Source organism: Anopheles ziemanni, chromosome 2, assembly GCF_943734765.1.
Source record: "Anopheles ziemanni chromosome 2, idAnoZiCoDA_A2_x.2, whole genome shotgun sequence".
Classification (NCBI taxonomy): Eukaryota; Metazoa; Arthropoda; class Insecta; order Diptera; family Culicidae; genus Anopheles; species Anopheles ziemanni.
Genome location: NC_080705.1, coordinates 90,664,042 through 90,684,216, shown reverse-complemented (window position 1 = coordinate 90,684,216; position 20,175 = coordinate 90,664,042). Strand labels below are relative to the sequence as shown.

General features: G+C 46.9%; 3 protein-coding genes across 5 annotated transcripts; 1 reads left to right on the top strand and 2 right to left on the bottom strand.

The window, feature by feature from the left end:
• Positions 1 to 1,472: 1,472 nt before the first annotated feature.
• On the top strand, positions 1,473 to 6,540 carry LOC131281951 (uncharacterized). The gene is made up of 4 exons (XM_058311325.1): positions 1,473 to 1,517; positions 2,293 to 4,605; positions 4,931 to 6,064; positions 6,135 to 6,540. Exons 1-4 carry the CDS (start codon positions 1,473 to 1,475, stop codon positions 6,144 to 6,146), a joined length of 3,504 nt encoding a protein of 1,167 aa, XP_058167308.1. The 3' UTR covers positions 6,147 to 6,540.
• On the bottom strand, positions 3,801 to 20,029 carry LOC131281952 (UDP-glucose 6-dehydrogenase). Of its 3 annotated transcripts, XM_058311329.1 has the most exons (4): positions 19,568 to 20,029; positions 13,887 to 14,990; positions 13,577 to 13,706; positions 3,801 to 4,503 (listed from the first exon to the last, which is right to left on the bottom strand). In XM_058311329.1, the coding sequence occupies exons 1-4, from the start codon at positions 19,724 to 19,726 to the stop codon at positions 4,469 to 4,471; spliced, it is 1,428 nt and encodes a 475-aa protein (XP_058167312.1). In that variant the 5' UTR covers positions 19,727 to 20,029; the 3' UTR covers positions 3,801 to 4,468. The 3 variants fall into 3 exon arrangements, with proteins under 3 accessions (XP_058167312.1, XP_058167310.1, XP_058167309.1); XM_058311327.1 differs by lacking the exon at positions 3,801 to 4,503 and having other exon boundaries at positions 13,044 to 13,706; XM_058311326.1 differs by lacking the exon at positions 3,801 to 4,503 and having other exon boundaries at positions 13,044 to 14,990.
• On the bottom strand, positions 9,292 to 10,616 carry LOC131281953 (SURF1-like protein). The gene is made up of 4 exons (XM_058311330.1): positions 10,315 to 10,616; positions 10,115 to 10,236; positions 9,855 to 10,049; positions 9,292 to 9,776 (listed from the first exon to the last, which is right to left on the bottom strand). The coding sequence occupies exons 1-4, from the start codon at positions 10,525 to 10,527 to the stop codon at positions 9,398 to 9,400; spliced, it is 909 nt and encodes a 302-aa protein (XP_058167313.1). The 5' UTR covers positions 10,528 to 10,616; the 3' UTR covers positions 9,292 to 9,397.
• Positions 20,030 to 20,175: the final 146 nt, after the last annotated feature.

Below are 20,175 nucleotides of genomic sequence, written 5' to 3'. Positions count from 1 at the left end.
GGCAGCGTGCATGTGTGTACAGCCAAGTTTCATCATCTCAAGAGCTGTGTAGTGGTACGATTGGGGGCCCTCGTTGGACAATCCGTCGATTGTCGATTAAGCCAGCGGCCTAAACCGTTTCTCTGATGTGGAAAAATTATATCTTGCGACCCCCCGAGCAGCATATTCGTTTGACGTTTATTTCGTTTTTCCTTTGTATGCGAAGACAAACATTCCAAGCCCCTTTGTGGGCGCTGACCAGTACGCCCACTTGATCGTCGTATCCAGATAGAAGTGCAATTAAAAAAGAAAGCGTATCCTGTGGAAGCATAGTTCTCGTACATTGCATTCGCTCAAAAAGCGGTCCGGACGCTTGGCGCCGTTGAGAGGAAGAAGGGAAAAAGCGGGAGAATTGAAAGCAAAAAAAGGAAGAAAAGTGAAGAATCTCGCCGCGCGGCGAAAAGGCAAATTTCGCCGGGCGAAGTCCACGAATGTGTTTGTGGAATAGTTCGTGTACGACAACAAAATGTGTAGATGTGTTAGTGTGAGGAATCTGGTTTTTTTTTTTGGTACCGAGCGCTACCATTTGCTCAAGCTTCTTGAAACTGGAAAGGTTTATACCGGCAAGCTAACAGAAGAATATAAAAAACAAGTATTCATTGCAAATAGGAATGATTTTATAACTCAAAACGCGCAAGTGGAACGTTAGTATTGGCGAACTTAAACGTTTTCGACTCGATATACGATCGAATATGATAGAAATTGGCTGCAGCTGTTTTACCCGAAGCCACGCGCGTCCCTTGTTTGTGTTGTTTTTTTTATCAATTTAACTATCTCAATTATCTTTAGAACATTACTATGAAATACTTTGGAATTAGTATTTAGTAAACTTACACCTAATTTTGATCCAATTGTTTTGACGCTCTGTGTTTTTTCAGCTCGTGTGTAATCCGTTTATCAGCAAGTGACCCAGTGCAAATAATTCGACGTCCTATTCCAAGCTCATTCGTTACTGAGTGAATAGATTTTTATGTAAATAAGGAGCAAAAATTGAAATGATGAATGAAACATTTCAAATAGCATCCTAAAGTTCGCGTTGTTTTCCTACTCTCGACCTTACTCTACCGGTGAAGACGATCTCTTACTATCGACTTCAACTACCTACACAAAACATCCCCGTCGGATCGCCGAACGTTGTTGGCCGCACTTTTCATCTTCATCCTCTCATCGATGCCGCTAGAAGTCGCTGTATCAATCCAGTCGTACGGTTACGGATCAAAACCAGTGGAAGCCGGAGTATCCAGACGGCGTCGACGTCGGCGAGTGCAACACCAGCAGATATACTGGACTGAACTTACGGTAGCAGCAACATCCTTGGCTCATCTTTCCTCATCTGCTATTAATTAGTTGCCAGCAGAAAAAGCGACCCAAGCGCGCGAAAAGAAACACAAGGATATTTCGTCAACAGACCCCCATTACACCAAGTTGCAAACATGCAGAAGAAAATAATACAACAGCAACTACCGCAAGGCCGGAAGGTAAGAACACTTTTTCATTTACTTTAACGATAAAAGCTGTAAACGAAATATGATTAGTTATTTTCTTTCGATACGTTTTTCGTCTAAGAATGATCGTGTATTATTGTTCCTTCTCACATTTCTAACAGCCGATAGCTTTCGTTAACAGCTCAAGTAGGTTGAGAGCAATTGCATTACTTCGATCGACCGCTTGGTTAAAACCATTGCATTGCGATGAATATAACCTAGCGTTGTTATTTGAACACGATATGAAACAAGCAAAAGTAAACCATTGTTCGATGTAAACGATGTTCTTGTAATAAAATTGAGAAAGTTGGTGCTCTTCAAGAGGTCGCGCTCTCATGTTGAAGCACGTCAAAGTTCAAAAGGGCGCAGAAACATTCACCCCCCCTATTGACTCCTAATCACTGCTTAGAAAAACGGCAAACGAAAGAACGAAAACCAAGTGACTGCAAAACCGGTTTCTAGATTTTGTTGGATTCGCTGACATCACATGTTTCACAGTGACGAATCACAGTCAACGAATGGGATGAATGCCTTCGCTCTTTGCTGATATGAAATCTACCCGCTAGTCTTGTCACGACCTTAATATAGTTCGAAATGGTTGACTTTTGTTACTACTGTGTGGTTGGGGAAAGTAGGCTGTGTTTTTTAAAATGGTGCCATATGAGAACCTACTTTGTAATCGTCACCAACGGTACCACGAAATTCCCTCCGAAAATATGTTTCCAAACACAAGCTTATCGTGCTTTTGATTGTTCTTTCTCCCGGGCAGATATTCACGACCACGACGGCCCAGCAACAGCAACAACAGTCCACCATGCAGTTAAACGCGGTGAAAAAAATCAACAGCCTTCTGCAGAGTGGGACCGTCAGCGTAACCGGCATCATGCACGGCCAGCAGCGCGTCGTGCAGAAGAAGCCAGTGCTGGCCCAGCCGACCAGTGTATCGATCACCACCACCAGCACGAACAGCTTCGCACGGCAGCAAAAGTGCTACATTTGTGGCGATAATCCGGGTGCCAACCCGACGATCATGTCGGAAGCGTCCACCTCGACCACGCAGACGGAGTACGTGGCAAAGCTGGCGAAGGTGATCGGCCCGAGCTACTCGGTCGTGCTGTCGACGGAGGACGTTATCTGCCGACGCTGCATCATGATACTGAACCAGCTCGACAAGCTCGAATCGGAGATGGATACTTTGCGTAGTACGCTACTCGGATTCATCCACAAAAAGAACAACATCCCGGAGGATGCGGAGCAGGTCGGTGGATCACCGCCAGCAAAGATGCAGAAACTCTCGCACGTCAGCACGGCTGGCAGTGGCAGTACGACCGGTGGCGTAACGTATAGCATAAAAACGGTCGGTCAACAGCAGCAATCGATCGAAGTAGCCCTGAATGCGTCCGAGGGAGAGTCTGGATCGGAGTTAAATACAAGCGCCGACGTGGAGGCGCAACTGACGAGCATGTTCGAGAAGGCAAGCGGCGGAGGTCAAACGAATAGTGGCTCTCAGCAGACTCAGCAGAAGCACATCGTTGTTACGACGAATAACGGTGGCACGGCATCGGTTACAATAAACGCGCAAGGCAACACAACGCCGGTAACGGCAGCACCAACGAACGCCGGGGGTGTAGTCCAGCGGAAGGCCTCCAAGCTGTACAAGTGCATGCCATGTGGGTTCAAGACGACCGATCTGGCTCTGTTCCAACCACATTATGAAAACTGCCCGCCGCGGGCAGCCAGTACCGCTCAGACAAATGCGACCGCCAATGTCAGTGGCTCCACTGCGGCGGGGTCTACTACGCCCGTTACCGTCAATAGCTCGTCGAACTTCCGGTGTAAGATATGCAAAATGGTATTCTCCTCGATCGCCCTTCTCAAGCAGCACAATCTGCAAGAGCACCCGTTCGGCCAAACATCGCAGCAGCAGCAACAACAAGGGGGATCGCCGGTGCAAAAAACGATCGTCGTGACCACCGGCGCTGGTGGGGCACAGGAGCTGCAGGGTGTGGGCGCTACTACCCAGTTACTCATCCAATGCAAACAGTGTACCTTCAAGACGACCGATAAGCAACAGTACAACGAGCATGTACGGAAGCATGTTGCCGGGGCAAGTGCCGCCGGCGGTACCAGCACCAAGCTGAAACCGTTCAAGTGCCGTGTGTGCTTGCAGCGCTTCGAAACCCGCGAACAGGCGTCGCTGCACGCCAAGCAACATCAGCCCGACTACTTCAAGTGTGGCATCTGCAATGTGACGTTCAACAAGCGCGAGCTGTTGATGGCCCATCTCGAGCAGCACGAAATGAAGAAGGATGCGAATGGTTCGAGCAAGCAACAACAGCACGTCATTCAAGTGCAGACGACCACCCAGCAGCAGCAACAACAGCAGCAACAGCAACAACAGAAGCTAGAAATGGCGGACTCCTCGACACAGAAACTGCTGCAGGAATCGATTAACGAGGCACTCCGGGACTCGATGGTGGGGGGTGATTCTATGAACGCAAAAATACAGTTCCACACCTGCGAGTCCTGCTCGCTCACGTTCCTGAGCGAAAAGCTGTACACGCAGCACATTAAAACCCACGTACAGGGTGGCGCCGGTGGCGGCACTGGCGTGACTAGCGCACCAGCCATCGTTTCCACCGGATTGACACAACAGCAACAGCAGCAGCAACAACTCGCTGCCACCAACAACACGACCTCACCCGCCTCCAGTCGGAAGTCGATGGCGGCAGGAAGCGGTAGTGGTGGCAACCTCACCGGGGCGACCACCGACAGTGGCAGCGGAGGTTTGAGCGGTAAGATTCTGGTCACCTCCACCAACACTGCCACGTCGTCGACCCAGGGTCAAAACACGTCCGATAACACCATTTCTGACGGTGACCTGGAAAGTATCTTTGAACGGATGCACTCCGATCCGAAGGTATCGGAGCCGTCCGGGACAACCGTTACGACCACCAACGCATCGGTGGCAGAGGGCGGCAGTATGGTTATCACGAGCCAGGATGGCACGACCGGAAATATTACGTTCAACATTACGCTGCCTCAGCAGGACGACGGATCGACAACCTTTGTGCAACAGCAGGTATGGACCCCAGTAGGCTTTGCTTTCCTTTGCGTTAACGTAGTCTTGTTGGATGCTTTGATTTTCCTTACCGCAACGATATTTCTTCAGTGCGTGCTACTTACTCATTCGAGTTTGTGACAAACCAGTATCATCTTATGAAAATGGTTTCATATCGAACATTAAATTCAAATCAGAATATTCCCGTCACCTAATAACTGAATGACGGACGTAAATCGTAGTTTGAACTTCCTTCTTAGTCACCTGTCGGCATCCATTGTTGCGGACTGTTTGGATTGTTGTTGCAAAATGTAATTGTGTTTATGTATTTCTTTCTTTTTTTTAGGAGCAACAATCAGTTGGCATCGACATGCCAACGCTCGATCAGGGCGATGAACAACAACAACAGCAGGAGAAAGAACAGCACCAGCAACAGCAGCACATGCCGGTCAGCATGCCAAGTTTAGACGACGACGGTGAACAGTCACAGAACAGCCAAAATTCCAACACCGAGAACGTTCCGATGGAGCTGGACGACATGCAAGGTGGCGAAGGGCAGCAGATCAAGTTTATCCTCAACGAGAACGGCCAGCTGCTGCAGCTGGACAACCACATCCTAACGACAGATGCGGAGGGCAACCAGATTCTGGTGCAAGGCACCGACAGCGAGCACATCCAGCAACTGCTTCAGAGTGTCGGCGTGGTGATGCAGGGCGGCGAGGGCTTGGGGGAGGGCGAAACGCTCCAGATGATCAGTGGTGACGGCCAGAATCAGATGATCTTGGTGCAGGGTGCGGACGGTCAAGAGCAGTTGATCGACGCCTCGCTGCTGAACGCGGACGGTAACATCGTCATCCAGCAGCCGCAGGAGGGCGAGCTGAATGCCGAGGGCACTCATATCACGACCGAAGATGGGCTGCAGATCCCGGTGTCGGTCGCGTTCACCACGTCCGGCGAGGTCGACCAGGAGGGTCACTTGACGGTTTCGATGGCCGAGGGTAGCGAGCAGCAATTGCAGCTACACCTACAGCAGGCGGAAGTGGCCGGAGGAGAGTCAGTGGACGAGCACCATCACCATCAGCAACATATAGTGGATGGGTCGGTCGAACATCAGCAGCAACACCACAACGCCATTCTAACTGAAGGGGGTCAGATCATTCTGCAGCAGAAGGAACATGATGAGCACACGGACAAGGACCATCACCAGCAACACGATGACGAAAACGGGCCAACCGGTGTGGACGATGGCTCTGACGGTAGCGGCAGCGGTCACACGGTGGTCACGACGACCAATGGTGCCGACGGCTCGACGGTTGTAGTGACCACGTACTCCGGCAGCCCGAACGGTACGACGATCACCACGAGCTCATCGACGGCAGCGGCTTCGGCAACAAACGTTACCTCGACCGAATCGGCCGAGGATCAGATGTTCAACTTTGACGAACTGATTCAACCACAAATTGTTATCAAGCAACAGCAGGTAAGTTAGTACTGAGCAAAGTTAGTAGTATATCCAACTACAAGTATAAAACATTTACCCCCGGTTTTAGGTACGTAATTAAACCAACTCTCAGATGCAGAAACTCGCCCTCGAACTGCAGATCACATCTACCGATAAGCGACGCACGGAGAGCAGAAAAAATGAAGGAAATACGCTTAACAGTTTTGCTCCCAAAAATATCCATTCATGAAAGATTTGTCCTTTCCTTCTATTTTCTGACTACTACCACCACCAGGCACTTCAGTATAAATTGAGGGGGTCTAGGTAAACGGTAAATGTGCCGCAGTGTATAGGAACGTTTATGTAAGATTTATGTTTTTTTAAGGAGAACACAGAGAGGCAAGAGATACACAGGAAACAAGTAAAAGGAAGCTGAAAGACGAATAGAGATATAGGCATCTGTAAATATGGCATAAATTTTTCCTACTTTTAAGAATAACTGGTTGCAAGTAGAGCGAGAGGAGGGAGAGAGATAACACTTAGAAATCCTAGAGGTTATAGAGTTACAGAAAAGAGAACGTTTGCAGACTCAAAACATTCTTCGGGCATGTAAAAAATGGCATGAAGGAGAACACACACTTGCATACATTTATATGTTTCGTTCGTTTGCCTAACTAGGAACACTAGGCTTTATGAACGCCTATCAAAATTGAGGAAAGGAGATGGTATTCTTATCGCACCAAGCACACGATATACCCGTACATCAAACACACACACACACACACACACACACACACACACGGACAGAAGTGTTTTGAATAATGATTTACTTATGATTTCGGGTTTCCGAAAACGGTCAACTGTTCTCATTCGAATTCATGACCCCCGTAGCAAAAAACCTGTGCATGACTGCTGTTGACACAGAAAAGTAGATCTTTTTAGGAGGCCCCGGTAGTCCCGCAGGATCGGTTCAGATCGTTTTCGTAGTGAGCCAATGAATTGCCGGTCTAAAAAGGGAATTATTTAATTTTACAACCATTTTGTGTGCGCGTTTCGGCAGTGGCCGATTGTGAACGTCGTGTGTGTGTTGATGTATTTTTATCGTATCGCTCCGCAGTTAAAACTCGAAACACACAATGGGATTAATCGTAGATTCAGTAACGGAGCGGAAAACGACAAAAAAAAAAGAAACAAACATGGAAGCTAAAGAGATTGGCGCATAAGATAGGTTTATTTTAGTATATTCTAATTAACTCGGGAAGGGGGCGAGCAAAGTTTGTAACTATTACTTCACTAGAAATACACACTAACCTCCAACGTTTGGTTTATCATGAGAAGACAACGATGTAATGTCAGAGCCTACTTTTGTTTGACGAATCCCCCTGACAATGTACTGCTGACACACACACGCGCACGCACACACACACAACCAACTATATAAACCAACAAATTATTAGCTTTAATAAGAGATGATGATCATGTGTGTAAGCGTGTGTGTGTGCGGATGTGGAAGAGAACGGAAAAGGAAACAGAAAGAAGTTAATTAAAATATCTAGTTTTTAGGCAAGCAGTTAGGAATGTATGAAGAAAGCGGAAGTGAGATGATAGATCGATAAGGTTTTTTTTCTGTAGATTGGTAACAAGTGTTGCAGTTTTTAAAAAACCAACCTCCGCATACACAATTTAGATTTTACACATAGCGTTCTTTTCCCTAAATTTGTATTCAAGTTTTGTTTTTTGCTGACTCCTATTTTGGAATAGAAGCATAAACATGGGATAGGATGGTAAGGGCACATAGTCCAATCACACACACACACTTGCATGCACACAACATATACTGAATTTGCATCTGTTTTCGCTGAAAGGGATAGGAAAAGGCTCATATCATCTAGTAACCCACTTTGAGCTCATATTACATGGCAGTGCGGACCTTTGTTTTTCTTATGTTTGTGTTGTGAAGAGTACCCGAAGAACTTAAACTTATTATTTGAATAATAGATGGTTAAAACGCCACTATTTTATTTTTAACAAGACAAAAGCCGTAATAATAAAAGCAACCAGCAGTTAGGGCATGTTTTATATAAAACTTGAATGGTCTGAAAAACAAAATAAAACATCATTGTGCAAAAGTCAATAAAAGTATCAATCGAAAAACCAAGCACACACACGTTTAGTGAAAGTTGATTTTTTCTTGAATGAATCGAATTTAGTTGATTTTTTTATATGTTAAGTTTGTGTGGACTGCGGGGGCCGACCGACGACGACCTACATTGAAAGCGCCATGATTGAAGGGCAAGAAAAAAAGTGTGTGTATTGTAATGTAAATAGGTACCTACATTGTTCAGTTTATAAGAGACAATTTCGATATCAAGCTAAGTAAGCAATTCGTGCATACAACTGACGAAACACATGGAACGACATGCCCGGCTTCCTATTTCATTTACAGAAAGAACCCGAAGGACACGTTCTTACAACATTTTAGAGCTTTAGGCCGAACCCAGACGGAGGAGGAAGGGTAACGAGTAAAAACCAAATATAAGATCGCCACTGTTTGTGTTCTAGATTGAAACGAGTTTAGGAGCGCTAGTACCGGTTTAAATTAAAGGTGGATCTGAAACGAAGCTAAAAACTATCTTCTGTTTGTTGTGGTGCAGCATTATTGGGAGAATAAAAAAGTAGGATCGTTCTGTTTTAAATTCCTTGGAACAATGCTGCCACTGATACAATTTTTCTTTTAATCAGCACATGCATACAGACACCCAAGATTGATACAGTTGTACAATAAAGTGAAAACTTTGTAATTTTCATTTATTTAGACTGCGCCTATAGAGAGTCAAGCGGGAAGGATAACTAGTAAGTTAAAATGCTAATTAAGTTCACAGCTATCCTAGCGTTGTAATTAGTATAAGTGCGGTGGACGAACAGAAAAGTAAATTTAAATCCAGTAACGTAACATCCATTTGCTGTGCCGTCGTTCTTGGGACGACGAAATATTATCGAGCAAAATAAACCGTACAAGGGAATGATTGGACATCGGATTGGTGGGCGCATGTTAGACGGATGTTTTATCGTGTGAGCGACAGTTAAGGAAGGAATTAATTACCCCCGAGGCGTTAAGGACTAATGCAATAAACATGTTGCATATTAAAAAATAAAAAATACAATGGACACAAGAAAGAAGCAAAAGGATAAATAAGTGTAACAGGGTTTCGCCTTATATTTCCCCCATCCGAAACCTTTAAATCAAACACAAGTCCAGTTGAAGAACCCTGCAATTTCAATTGAATAATATCATATAGTATCTATTTTATTATCAGACAACGTAAAACAATCAGAACTTACAAGTTGGGTGTTGATTTTCACTGGCCTAAATCAGAACGATTTGCCACGCACAACCTGGCGAAACCAAAGCCACGTGGTAAACCCGGACAAGCTGAACCACGTGACGATGTACGACAGGTGTTCGTTGCGCAGCGTGACACGAGTCTGTCCACCAACCGGTCCCATTGGCACGGTCGAGGACGCTTTTGCGTCGATGTAGTACGGCTCGGTGCCACACAGGCTGGCCATCTTGTCCACATCCCGGTACATGAAGATGGCTCCTCGTTGCTGCGGGGTGAACTGAGGACGATTTTCCTGCACCCTTACTACACCCTCCAGCTCTACCGTCCCTTTGACCTGGCCTTCCGGACGTGTGGCCGGATCGAGCAACCGTTTCGGAACCCAACCACGATTGACGAGAATTTTATCACTACGAGAAAAATTAAACAAAAATTAACAGTTTTAAATACACTACCTGGATCGTTCTCATGTTCCTTAGATAACTTACTCCCGTCCCTCCAGCTTAAACGGTGTTATCACCAGAAAACCGATGGAGGCTTCCCGCTGTGAAAAGAGTCCTCCGGTCGTATGGCTATCGCCGTGTACTATACAAGCCCTCGGGCCCAAATGCAGCTCCTGATCGTGCAGAAACTCCCCGCGTACCTTGACCGTTTCGTACTCCATGGCATTTAGTTCGGAAAGGCTTAAAAAGAGGGGAGCAACGTGCCATCAGTGACGATTTTTAAATAGCCCCCCAATGATTCTCACTTCTCTGGGATGGGCACCGGGTCCATGTGGATTTTACGTTCCAGCTCCCGGATGAGGTCTTCCTTCCATTGCTTTCGATACACCTGCCAACAGCCGAGACCGAACGTGGTCGCTGGGATGAGCTGGATATGGAAGGAAACGAAACTTCAATGAAATGTAACGAGCCCCAAATCCCATTGGCCACCAATCGTGATACTCACTAGCAATCCCCATCCGAACGGAGTGACACCTTTACTCTGGTCCGTCTGAGACGGTCGGATTTTTGGCGGTGGCGAAATTCGTGGCTTCGTTCGAGTGTGTATGGTGCGTATGGGTGACCATAGAAGCGTACACCGTTTGTGTTGCCCGGTTAAACCTCCATTGACTCTGATTCCACCGATCCACGACGGTACGATGTGGAGAACTTTTAACATAGTTCTTTCGATACTAACCACTCGATTCTTTTACCCATATATTGCACAACAATCCGGCAAACCGGGAACGAACAACAAACAACACTGTTTTGTAGTGTTATCAAAATAGGGATTTGGAAGACCTGATGATTCGATCCCTTGACGGATTCCAAAGATTCGAATCCCATCTCTGATGGGAGCTGAAATGAAACAGCTCCCCCTGGGAGCGGGTTACGATAACAGGATCCTGGGATGGTCCTGGGGACTATTCACAAAATCGATTTAGCCTTTGGATCAATTCAACCATTGTTTGTCTAATTGTTACTTTAACAAATGATGGTAAAAGAGTAAATGAGGCCCCGGCCGCCATGTTTTCGATCGTGGCTACACCTCTTGTGGATGTTTAAACTGAATGTATGCAATTGGTGATACATTAATTCGTTAAATTCAACCTACGAGTATTTGAATCGTAGCGTGTACCGTTAATTTCTGCTACGCAATCAACCTAGGGGGTGCGGTATGAGGGGGGCCCACGGGCCCCCCTTATTTCTCAAAACTATAACAAACTCTCTTTTTCAGTAGACCTAGCGCAGTCCGCTCGCTTCGCTCGCTGCGGGCGCGCCGCCGTTTCCAAATCATTTCTTCGGCTAAACTCATTGTTTCATGCTGTCCATCATGTGTGGTATAGTTTAGTTACTAGTAACTTACAGTAACTTAACATGTAAAAGTATATTAACCCGCATTCAACCTCCACTGCGTGATTAGTTTGAACCGTTATGTTCTTTTAAGCGAACCGTTAGCGATCAAATATTTGAAAAGTATGCATGCGTCGCGCTTTGCATAGCTTCAGGCGCTTAATGTGAACCAGTAGGAAGAGGAGAATCTAGCCCGGGGCCTCATTTACTCTTTTACCAAATGATATAAGTTTGGTAAGCACGCATGATATGACGGATTGGGATTCGGATTTGAATGGAAAGATTCGAGTTTCCCCACCACTAGTCAGGTTGACAGTAAGTGAGAGCACGTGAGATCAGTGAGCAGTGAGGGTGAGATAAAATGAAACTGAGCGTGAGAAATGAGGCGATTTTAAACATTTCCGTTAATCTTATTCAGGATAACTGGAGTTAACTGGGTCTATACAAATTGAGTAGAGTATAAAAAGATACACATATTTATTCATAATTGAAAAAACTAAAAAATATCAATGTTGTAATACTAAACTGGTGCGACACACAAACAAATAATGCGCGTCGTGCAATGATACCGAAAATTAAATGATCCTTACTCGAAGAACCCATTAGCCAAGGGAAAAAAAACCTCCAAAAGCATCCCACTCTTGCTTGTTTATTTTTGTTTTCCTTCGCGATTTCCATCGAACGATAGAAATCTTTGCTGCTTATTTCCTACTCGAACCACAGAAAATGTTATCCGCACATCCAAACCCTCCGCTTCTCGTGCCCAGGGGGTGTGGCATTCGCGTGGTCTAATGTTGAGTCATTTATTTAAGGTTGTTTTTTTTTCATTTATGTTTCGTATAAGAGATATTTTGTTCGCTTTTCGGTGTCGTAATTTCATCTTACAGCTAATCGGAGTGCGGCTTCTTATCGCACTGCATGCGCCACACGTTGTATGCCGCCATTTGTTCCGTTCCCAGCACGTGCAACGATATGCATTCTTACTTTTATTTACTTTATAATCATTATTAAAAAAAGAGTGGAACAATCAACGCTCGAGGAACCCGTTTTGTACCGGTCTCCTTTGCGGGGCTACCCATTGAAAGTAAAGACTATATTTCGTGGTACTTCCAAGCTAAATGTTACAGTTGCCTTCGGTAGGGTCCACCTCCGTCCACCCCCTAGGGCCCTATCTAAGTCCATCGGCTGGCTGTGGCGTGCGCTCTTATCGTACAAAATACTAATAATGTCCCATCTTTTCTTTACACCGACCGAACAGAACATGTGATGATGTCGTGAATACTATCGGTCCTATTGCCGACGGTGTGGTTTACACTAACTCTAATTATGGGGAAAGTGGACGAGAATGAGGAAGGATGGTCGTTGCAGAGGGTAGCAGATATAGAGAAGGAAAGGGTGGGTTTGAGCATAGAAGATTCGATTCGCTGTTATGCCCGTGTGTAGTGATGTGGACAACGCTTGATCGACATTTGTCCCATGGGGAGATAGAGATAAAGGAGCGCATAAAAGTCGAGGAGAAGAGGAGGAAGCAGCTTCGTAGAAATGAGAGTACATGCACATGAGTTTATAGCGAGCGTTAAGCGTGCCGTTCGGCGCATCCGCGCATCAGTAGTAATACTTTCTATCTTCCGGAGGTATCGTAATATTGTCGTCACCGGACGTTAGCTCCGTGCTCGAGTCACCTCCCGCGGGGCTGGCCACACGACGCGGGCTCAGATGCAGGATGCTCTCGATGGTTGGCGTTCCACCGAGGATGGCGTCACTCAGCACACTGTTGCGTACGGTGCGCACGATCCGACATCCGATCTGCAACCGGTGCGGCGTTGGCGGTGGTGCCGGTGGTGGCGGTGGTGCCGGTGGTGTCGGTGATGAGGATGAATTTGGCTGCGCATAGTTGCCACCGACATGGCGGGCACGATAGATTTCAACCGAGCGTCGTCGCTGCTGACCGGCCACCGGATGTGTTTGCGTTCTCGTGCGTCCATCGGTTTCGTCCGATGGTTTGAGCGTCCCGGTACAATCCATCCGGACGAAGCACTGCCACCAGCCGGCCGCATCATTGTACAACCGCTGGCCAATTCCATCGAGTGGCAACCGGTAGCGGTCACGTGAGTCGTCGTCATCGTCATCCTTGCTGTTTTTGCGGCTGTGGTGCTGTAGGTCACGGCGGAAATTAAATGCAGTTGCACCACCGTCCTCCCCCTCCTCCTCCTCCCCATAGTCTACTGGCGAAGCGATGTCACTAGCGGTACTATCTACGAGGCAGCAGAGCTACTAGGCTTGCGCACCGGCCCCGTTGGCTAGCGGTGCGCAGTGTCCGTTCGGGATGGGATGGGAGGGCGGGACGGTGGAGCGCGACTGGGCGGCGGCCCCCAGCAATCGCTTGCCGATCGTTTGCACGTGGAAACCGATCTGCTGGAGGCGCTCGTGGGGTAGAATCTTGCGCCCGTCGAAGATGTACGCTGGCTTCATCATCGAGGCGTAGATGCGCTCGTAGTCGAGACTCTGTGGGAAGACAACAAAAGGGACAACAAAGGGGGAGAGCCCCCGATTAGTTCCGCGCTGTTCGGGCGAGTCCTCCTGCTGGCCATCGCCATCGGACGAGGACGAGGAGCAGGACGAGGAACAGGACGAGGAGACGGAACAGGGCGCTTGGAAACGTTGGTGACGTCGGCGATGACATACGACAAACTCATCCCATTCGGTGCAGACGACGAGGGCGTGCGTTCCCCGGACGGCATCGTACGGGTCGGCGAAGATCTGCACGGCACGCTTCACGTACTCCGGGCTGTCGGTCACCTTCGGGTGCGTCAGATCGGCCATGATCTGCTCCGGTTCCACCTTCGGGTCGTAGATGTTGAGCTGGGCGCCCTCGTCCAGCAGCGTCTTGCAGACGGCGATCGCGGGCGTTTCGCGTGTGTCTCCCGTGTTCTTCTTAAATGCGAAGCCAAGGATCGAGATGCGCTTATCGGTGACGGTGTTGAACAGACACTCGATGATCTTCTGCGAGAAGCGCGTCTTCTGGTAGTCGTTCATGTCGATCACCTGCTGCCAGTAGGCGGCCACCTCCGGCAGATTGAGCCCCTCGCAGATGTACACCAGGTTGAGGATGTCCTTCTGGAAGCAACTGCCCCCGAAGCCGACCGACGCCTGCAGGAACTTGGGGCCGATGCGCGAATCAAGCCCGACCGCCCGGGCCACCTCCGACACGTCCGCCCCGGTCGCTTCGCACACCGCCGACAGCGAGTTGATCGACGAGATGCGCTGGGCGAGGAACGCATTCGCCGCCAGCTTCGACAGTTCCGAGCTCCACGTGTTGGTCGTGATGATGTTGCACTTCGGGATCCAGTGTTCGTACACCCAGCACAGCTTCTCGATCGCCGCCTGACCTTCGGGCGTCTGCTCACCACCGATCAGCACCCGGTCCGGCTTGAGCAGATCCTCCACGGCCGTACCCTCCGCCAGGAACTCCGGGTTCGACAGGATGTCATACTTTACGCCCGGTTTGTGGTTCGCCTTCAGGATATGCATGATGCTCTCGGCGGCCCGCACCGGCACCGTACTCTTCTCCACCACGATCTTGCTGTTTTGCGACATCTCGGCGATCATCCGGGCGCATCCTTCCACGAACTTGAGGTCCGCCGCTCGCCCACGCCCATTGCCGTAGGTTTTCGTTGGCGTATTTACCGAGATGAAGATGAGCTCCGCCTCCTGGATCGCGGTCTCAATGTCGGTGGAAAAGAAGAGATTCCGGTTGCGGCACTGTCGGACTACCTCGTCCAGTCCGGGCTGTCCAGGCGGGGGAGGGAAGAGGGAAGATGGAAGAGAGAAGAGAAACCGTTAGGAGGGAAATCTGTTCACCATATTACTGACTATGTTTTAAAATAAATATTAAAATTTAATTCAAATGAATAAGGTATTTTTGCAAACAATTTTCGTGAATTCTTCAAATCTGTCTTAACTCTTGTGGATGTTGATGGATCTAATACTTTAATTTTAACCTTCTCATCATGTTATGTAGAAGTTTCCGTTTCCATTTTCTTCTAAGGTGAAGGGAAGTTTACAAGGTTACGACTGCATCCGATCACGGGAACATAACTATGCACCAAGGATTTGAACCTTAGGTACTACGATAATTAATCAATAAATGTTAACCTGCTTGGAGAGCAAAGGAAGGGAAGCAGTAAAAATGCCACCCAATCTCCGTCATCTCCGATCGCAATGAATCATCCGCCGGGTATGAGATTCAGGCGCGATTCTTCCAAAGTGATCGACGATGACGCTAGAAGAAGAAGCGCCTAAGATGCCTAGCATGGTGGCATGGCTTTGTACGTAACTTTAACGTGTGACGTGGCCCTGCGTGGCATGCGAAATGTGACTGTGAGACACACGATTAGCATTCGTCCGGGGAATATGCTCCATCGTCACCATTCTCACACACCCGCGTCGACATCGAACCTCCGAAGATCGTATAATCTCGATCAGGTTTATAAGCTTTTTTTCTTTTATGTTCAACTCCGGGAACCACGAACTGTAAGTGGTGCTCGCCGGCGTACTTATTATTCGTCACGTTCGGTAATTCCAGCTGTAACTGTGAATCTTCTTTCTTGTGGGTATTTTTAGCGAGAAGCAAACGAATTTGGAATGAGAAAAGAATTCAGTTTTATTGCACCCTCAGCTCGCCAAACTCGTCGATCTTTACGATCTTTGAAAGGGGAAAGATCAACATTGGCCAGACGCTCCGTTGGATTCTGGAATGTGAGCGTGGAGTAAAATGTTGGGTGGTCGGGAAATAAGCGCATCCATGCATTTCTAAAACATAAAAAAATATATCACCAACAAGTTACCTTCTCATTAATCAATTATACAATTGTAACTTGAAATTGAAATCAATTTCTGTCCCAAATTGTACGAAGCATCCCTATTCCAACAAAGAGGTGTCGAAAGTTAATAGCATTGTTTGCATGTTTTCAAGTTTGTTTTTCCACTTAATTTGTAGAAACCCCTGGAAAGTGGTTTTTCCCTTGTGCTCATGATTCTGATTGTTTGATTTGCTGATATTTATCATATTCTCTTTTCCCATGTTTTATTTGTCCATTATCAACAAATCGGTTTTACGTCCCATGCTAAACTCTCCAGCACGTAGTGGTCAGAGTTTCATCACCGTCTCCATAGCTCCATTTGACACACTTTGCAGCTCATTCCGTGAGAGGGCGATCAGCCAGCCAAGGGCGAGATAATCGAGTAATCTGCATGATCGTCGCTCGAAAATGGAAAAGTTTTAAAGCCCCCCAATCGCAAGGGATGCAAATTTGGATCGAACTAATTTTAACCCGCGACGATGGTGAGGTAACATCCGCTAGCTAACGAAATGAGCAAAGATTTGCGTTCGGATTTTTCCCCTTTCGACCAAGACAGCCAGACGTCCGGTGAAGCTGACGATTTATGTAGATGATTTGTCCAACGTTTGGCACTTAAACGATGGCGATTAAAAAGCAAAAGGTGATAGTATGAAGACATTTTACCCTTTTCACCCCATAAGGCTTATAGCAGGTTCTATATTTATTGAAATACTTCCTAGTTGTAAGCCAAGATTGCGCTTCCTTGCAAGCTGGCGTTTTCCACTTTCTATACTGATGCACAGCTTGCGTTGATTTATAATATTTTACTTAGCCTACTTATTGCGATATTGTTATGTACACTACAGACTCAAGGTTGTTAGATTTTTGAGGGTTTCAACTTGAGCCACTTCTTTACGGCAAGTACAAACTTTGGTTAGTGTTCACCCACCTTTGCACATAGACCATTGCCGTTCCATTCCCGCCACGGCCAGATACCCAGATGCCCTCGGGGGATGCATTTTTCGGCGTATGGAAGATAACAGTCAAAAACCAGCCCATTGAAAACGGGTCCCCTGTTTGGTGCTAAAATTAGCTCACTCCACGATTCCCCATACGGTTGTCGCAATGGACACGAAACTATAACGGTCACGTAGCCGCAGGGCGGATCTTAAATTTAAACATCGCATACGCGTGCGTACGTTGGCGGTGCATGTTTGATTTATCTCTTAATTTTAATTACAAATCCTACAACATCCAGCACTTCAAACGAAAATGCCGCGCTCGCGCAAATAGCATCGGCCCCGGTTTTGGAATTTAATTCAAACGAAAACAACATAAGCCTGCCACGTGGTCATGGCTCGACTCCGACACGAAAACTATTTTTTCGCCTGTGTGTGTTTCTGTGCTACGATGCACACAAATTATGCTGACCATCGCCTGAGGTCGGAGAACTGGAACACACATTTGTCGTCCATTACGTTCCCGAATCGTACCGGGGGGATGCATTCTCTGGTGTGCATGCACACACGTCGCCAACATGGGAGTGGAAAAGGAGGAAACGATAAGAACCGAAGGATAAGATGAAGCGCCGAATGAGAAAGTAGGTTGCGAATCAACATTCTGGAAGCATCAAGTGTGCGTTGTCCTTTTAGGGAAACCATGCCTTGTTCGACGAAGAACAAGCTTAATTGCTGCAAGGGAAAGGTTCTGCAAAAGCAAGCGGTCATAAATATGTGACATTAAACGTAAATTAGCAAACCGAAAAATGCTCGTTGATCTGAGTTTACTGTCTAAAGCGTACGAGGGACGAAACCGCTCGCGGTTCGCAGACGTACCACCGAGATGGCGCCATCATAACCCAGGCCTAACTCCCGCTTTGTATCGGATGAATTCCTAGAAGAAAGATTAAGTCTGGTTTGTAGAATTGCCTGGTCGTAAGCGAAAAGGAAAACCAAGAATTCAACCAAAAAAATTTAAAAAAAAATCCCGGATCACCAAAGATGTTACTTAAAAACATCCCCGGATAAACATCCTTTCCTATCATAAGGATCATTATCCATTTCCAAAATTATATTCAACCGAGCCCATGTTATTTCCTTTGCTTTTGTGACACGCCACAGAGAAAAAACATCACGAGGCTTTCATCCGGAAGCGATAAGATCGTATCCGCCGCCGCCTAACACGTATTTCCAGCCTATTTGCTTCTGAATCGAGATAAAGGCCGTCTCGTAAACGCGCAGCCCATGGACCATTTGCTTCATACATTTTGGCGACGCTACTTGCTCATGACTTTAGGCCGGCCTTTTCCTATCCCGGATAAGAAAACGTACGTCACGGAAAAAAAAACACAGCATCGTGCCTCTTGTTCTAAAACATCTACTGAAGTTCCAGGGATGCAATATGCACCCAAGTTATGTTGACTGAGACGGCGAGATAAACGAAAATATTAAGTGCTAGGGCATGTGAGGAGGACATTCCACTGAAGTGGCTTTCGAGTGGAATGGATCGGGAAAAACAATCACTACAACAAATCAAATAAATCTAATGCAATTGAACATGTCAAGAAAACCTAGAGTTATTTTCGTTTATTTTTCATTCCATTCCCAGGAAATCTAGGTGGCTCAAGCGCCAATCTAGATAAGGCCGCTACTGTTCAATTGATAATCTTACCACGCAAGTGGTCTGTAAGATAACTGCTTCCGTAACAGGAAAGCAATGAACTTCTGTTGACAAAAATAAAACCCAATTCGATAAAACATAATTTAAGGGCGAGCAGCGAAAAACTTTCTAAGACTATCAAATTGATTGAAGGATTAGGAAATTGAAACAATGTATATTACTTCGACGCATTTTTGGAGCGGATTTTTGGCAGAAATTCATAAACTACGGTTCGACCTCAGCCTACACACATTTTCTGCATTCATCTCCACTATCAAACCACGGCCAACGCGACATTGGAAGGTTTAACTTATTCATTGCAAACCGGAGCCATCGATGGCCTTCTCCGGTCCTGGTTATCTCAAACCGGTTCTGCGGCGGCCACGCCGACAGTCCAACCCGAAAAGGAGGGTTCATCTTCTTGCCGATTTGAACTTTTTTTTCTCTCCCGCTGCCAGCTTGTATTGTTTTTACAGCTGGACCGCCGCGAAACACAAAAGATGGTGAGAAGAAGGCCCGGTTCGAAAAATAACGGCAAGTCGCGACAAACGTGCTTCTGAGGTTACATCAGATGTGCTAGCGAGGAAGACCTTAACCGACATACTTAAGTCACACATGCGTCGTCGTTGGGGGTTTTATTTTTCTGTTGTGTTCCGTAAGCGCGTCACACTAGGAACCGCTGTTAAGGCATCGGTATATTGGCATGTTGGATTTAAAAATCTTACAAGTCACTACACTGTGTTGGGCTATTTTTAAATAAACTGGCATTCTTTAAAGTTACTTTTTAAGCACCGTCGATACAAGGAGTAGATCAAATGAAGCCTCTTCTTATCCTTAAACACAAACGCTAACCCTTTGAACACTTACCTCATAGATTGGCAGTTTAGCCGAGTTCCACTGGGCTATCCGCTCGGTGCTGCGATCGACGACTGTTATCTTAATGTCCGGACACTTGAGGGCCATTACGCTGCACGTGGGCCCTCCGACGTAGCCGGCGCCAATGCAGCATATTTTTGAAATTACCATGCTTTCTGTGCTTGCTTCACTTCGGTTGCTACCGCAGAAGGCTGAGAGATCTTCCTTTTCTCCCAACGGTTGCTAGGGTGTTACCGAACACGTGTTCACTTCTGTCACAAACTTTCGCCCCCAAAGTGTCACTTTTCCTACCAAACCTTGCAAGATTTGTGGAGCAGCTTTAGGATTGTGTTGTTTTATATTTTTCACCAAGACTTTACACTTTTCACACACCTGCCGGATATGAGCACGAATCCCATAATCGTCGCTGGGAACTGCCTTGCGAATAGTCGCTTATTTTTCCTCAGATCACGTGCTGCCTCGACTCGCTGCTCCCGCTGGAAACCGGAAACACCCCCGGGAGAGAATGAAGCACTCGATTGAAAGAACGTCTTATGACGAACCGTGGAACTCAGTGGTACTCGATGCTCGACTTCAGCTTAGCCTCTGCTGCTGCTTCT

Coding starts and splice junctions, on each gene's coding strand:
- LOC131281951 (XM_058311325.1), top strand. CDS start 1,473: ATGCAGAAGAAAATAATACAACAGCAACTACCGCAAGGCCGGAAG. Junction 1,518..2,292: donor AACTACCGCAAGGCCGGAAG/GTAAGAACACTT, acceptor TCTCCCGGGCAG/ATATTCACGACCACGACGGC. Junction 4,606..4,930: donor CAACCTTTGTGCAACAGCAG/GTATGGACCCCA, acceptor TCTTTTTTTTAG/GAGCAACAATCAGTTGGCAT.
- LOC131281953 (XM_058311330.1), bottom strand. CDS start 10,527: ATGTTAAAAGTTCTCCACATCGTACCGTCGTGGATCGGTGGAATCAGA. Junction 10,237..10,314: donor CGTTCGGATGGGGATTGCTA/GTGAGTATCACG, acceptor TTCCATATCCAG/CTCATCCCAGCGACCACGTT. Junction 9,777..9,854: donor TTTAAGCTGGAGGGACGGGA/GTAAGTTATCTA, acceptor TTTTTCTCGTAG/TGATAAAATTCTCGTCAATC.
- LOC131281952 (XM_058311326.1), bottom strand. CDS start 19,726: ATGGTAATTTCAAAAATATGCTGCATTGGCGCCGGCTACGTCGGAGGG. Junction 14,991..19,567: donor CTAAACTGCCAATCTATGAG/GTAAGTGTTCAA, acceptor CCGCCTGGACAG/CCCGGACTGGACGAGGTAGT.